We start from the raw sequence: 3,482 nt of genomic DNA on the forward strand, positions 1-3,482 counted from the left end.
TAAGGGTTGTAATTTCGTGAAAAAAGTAAGGGTTTTTCTTTGTGCTTAACGTCGAGGCAAACTGAATCGCGCGGTCGAACAAGTCCACATTCATTCTTTCTTCGTGTGTATATAAACCATGGTTGGCATTGCTATAGAGAAGAGAGGAATATTAAATTTCAGGTGAGCTTGCTTACTTTCAAGGCACAATTGAAAGCGCAAGTTTAATAATATACCTTAAGAAAACGATAGCTAGCTAGTTGCTCACGCAGAGATGGAATGGAAGAAGTGTTATTTGGATGTGATATTGGTGCCGTTAGCATTTCTAATAAGCATTGGTTATCATTTCTGGCTATGGTACTCTGTTCGAACTCATCCACACACAACTATCATTGGCATCAATGCCAGTGGTAGACGGAATTGGGTTGCTACCATAATGAAGGTACCTATCTTTCTTTAGTTCTACCTTTGAAATGTAATATTGAACGTTCATTTTCCATGCATTCCATGTTAATTCTAGTTATTAATCGACCAGTTATCTTAAAAGCTTCAACGTAATACTAATTAATAGTGTCAGCGAAAAGTTTATATGCGTAGCACTAGCTAATTATATATACACGGTCTTCCCTTTTTAGCACTTACGGAACATTAATAGTTGGGCTCATCAGCAACCTGTTGTTGGAATTAATTTGTACCATATGATATTTCTAAGGAGAGAGAATGGAATAAAGGAGTAATTAAAAGTCAAAGTGATTTTTTGTTTTCTCAACTGCATTTTGCGTGTTAATTATATATTCCTTTTCCACTTGGGTTTTCGCAATTTACTCTTGTTCTTACCAGATAAAATGCCATTTTCATTACTAGTCACAAACAAAGCAGGATGAATGTTCTTTATTTAGGATATAATTAGGCGAATATCCTACCCAAAATATTCTAGCTAGACTTATCTTTGTGACTAGTATTTATTCTTGTGTACGCAATTAAAATGGCAAAATACTAATTAATGTGTACGCAAATCCACATATTAATGATAAAACATTAAAATAGAAAAATCTAAGCATTGTGCTGCATCTGCTTGTGAACAATTCCTTCAAATGTTGTCCAAATTAAATCGCAAGAATCCTTATTTTATTCTTGTTTTGATGCGTGATCAATCACTAATAGGTTTTTCTCCTTAATATATACCAAACTAGCAGACACGAAAACGAAAAAAAAAAAAAAGAGACTTGTGAACTTAATTTGTGGCACTCGAGTATTGGCTTTTTACAAAGCTGTCGTAGGTATCTTATGTACGAGAATATCTTTGGTACTATAGATGGACTGAAAATTCGGTACATCTTCTATTTATATTGTGACACGTGTCTTACTTTATATTAAATCATTCTCTCTCTTAATTTTAAAATAATTTATTTATTATTGATTTGACAAAAGTAAGATATGTATCACAATATGAGTGAAAAATACACCGAGTTTACGAGAAGATTTTTTATGGGTCGGACCATGATGGTCCCTCCCCTAAATGAAAAAAAAGATAGACGAAGGAAAAAAATAAAAAATAAAAATGATAAAAATGAAAGAAAATTTTTCATTTATAAAAGAAACCAGTGAATAAATAGTGAGCCTAATTTACTGTGCATCACAGCACCAAAGAAATTTCCCTCGTGTACCTAAAACTAAAACATAATCTGTCATATACTCAATATCAATCAATCACATCTGCAAATAGGCTATGACCTTGTAGGCGATGAAGAAGTGGCTACCACTGTACTTTTCATTAATTTGTGCTATTTCACCTAAAATTAAGTATCATGATAATTTGAAGAAAAGCAACATTTTAAAATTTTTGAACAAAAGAATTGTTTAGTTAGAGTTGATTGGATAAGTTTTTTCAAAGTAATACAGTCAAACATGTCACATATGCTAACGGCACTAGTCTCCTCACTGACAACTCGTGCCACGTCAGAGCCACGTAGACAGTTTTGTTACCATAAAACTTCAGAAGACCATAACTTGTGACTCAAGTATCCAAATCAGATGATTTTTTTTATTTCACATAACTTTTTGAGATCTACGCAATGACATCTCATTTGACATATTTTATCTTTCACAAACATAATTTGAATTGGTAACAATTGTACCACAATCACGCGTTTAAATCCAGAAGATCTTCAAACTATGTTTGTGGGAGATAAAATATGTCAAATTAGGTGTTATTGCGTAGATCTCGAAAATTTATGTGAAATCAAAAAAAAATCATCTGATTTGGATACCCGAGTCACAAGTTATGACCTTTTGAAGTTTTACGATAATGGAACTACCTACGTGGCGCTGATGTAGCACGAATCCCATCAATGTCAGTGACGGGACTAGTCTCGTCAACATATGTGACATGTTTGACTACATTACTTTAGAAAAACTTATCTAATAAACTTTAACTAAGCAATTCTTTTGCTAAAAAATTTTAAAACGGTGCTTTAGCCTCATAACTTGTTAAAAAAAAAGTATCATGATAACAAAATGTTTTCTTCAACTAGTGGAATTAATTGTGACCTAAAGTAGTAATTTTCATTGGAAAAAGCAAAGAGCAAATAATCTAACAACGCAAGAGTGATGAATTTGGCAGGACAATGAGAAAAAAAACATCCTGGCTGTTCAGTCACTGCGGAACGCAATCATGGGTTCGACCCTAATGGCCACAACCTCTGTTCTCCTGTGCTCAGGCCTAGCAGCAGTCATAAGCAGCACTTACAGTGTGAAGAAGCCACTCGATGACACAGTCTATGGGGCACATGGGGAGTTCATGGTTGCTCTCAAATATGTCGCTCTGCTCACTATGTTCCTCTTCTCATTCTTCTGCCACACTCTTTCCATAAGGTTCATAAATCAAGTTAACATCCTAATCAACACCCCGCAGGACTCAATGTCCTTGGTGACCCCAGAATATGTGAATGCGATCTTAGAGAAAGGCTTCATTTTGAACACCGTTGGAAATAGACTCTTCTATGCAGCACTTCCTCTGTTGCTCTGGATCTTTGGCCCCGTATTGGTGTTCCTGTGCTCTCTCACTATGGTTCCAGTGCTTTACAACCTTGACTTTGTGGTCACTAGTGGAAAGGGAAAGATGGACGTCAATGAGAATAGGGATTTTGTATGAATTATCATAAATTTATAATATGTGTTAAGTTATAAGATTTGGTTTTGGTCTTTCTTTTTTCAATGATTAGAAACATGTACGTTCAAAACCCGCTTTGAGAAGCTTGTAGAAGAGATTTTGATTGTATTCAATAATGTGGGTTGTGAATATAAATTAATATGTAACATTCTGTGCATGATTTTGATTTGCTTTCTGCTTTTGCAGGATATTTAGTGCTTTTTTTTCTTTTCTTTTTTTAACTTGAATTAATGGTTCAACTACTCCATTCTTCATTAGTTAATAATCCAGTCATCCCAACTAACATCAATTTAGTGTGAAAAGGGTAAATATATCAAAAAAATAATCTCAT

At 34.1% G+C, this 3,482-nt stretch overlaps 1 protein-coding gene across 1 annotated transcript; it reads left to right on the plus strand.

Moving 5' to 3' along the window:
• The first annotated feature begins 253 nt into the window (after positions 1–253).
• On the plus strand, positions 254–3,133 carry LOC133286039 (uncharacterized). Its single transcript, XM_061483379.1, has 2 exons — positions 254–421; positions 2,603–3,133. The coding sequence occupies exons 1-2, from the start codon at positions 254–256 to the stop codon at positions 3,131–3,133; spliced, it is 699 nt and encodes a 232-aa protein (XP_061339363.1).
• Positions 3,134–3,482: the final 349 nt, after the last annotated feature.

This window comes from Gastrolobium bilobum, unplaced genomic scaffold (assembly GCF_033153095.1).
Source record: "Gastrolobium bilobum isolate Gb01-03AN ecotype WA unplaced genomic scaffold, APGP_CSIRO_Gbil_v1 utg1863, whole genome shotgun sequence".
NCBI lineage: Eukaryota > Viridiplantae > Streptophyta > Magnoliopsida > Fabales > Fabaceae > Gastrolobium > Gastrolobium bilobum.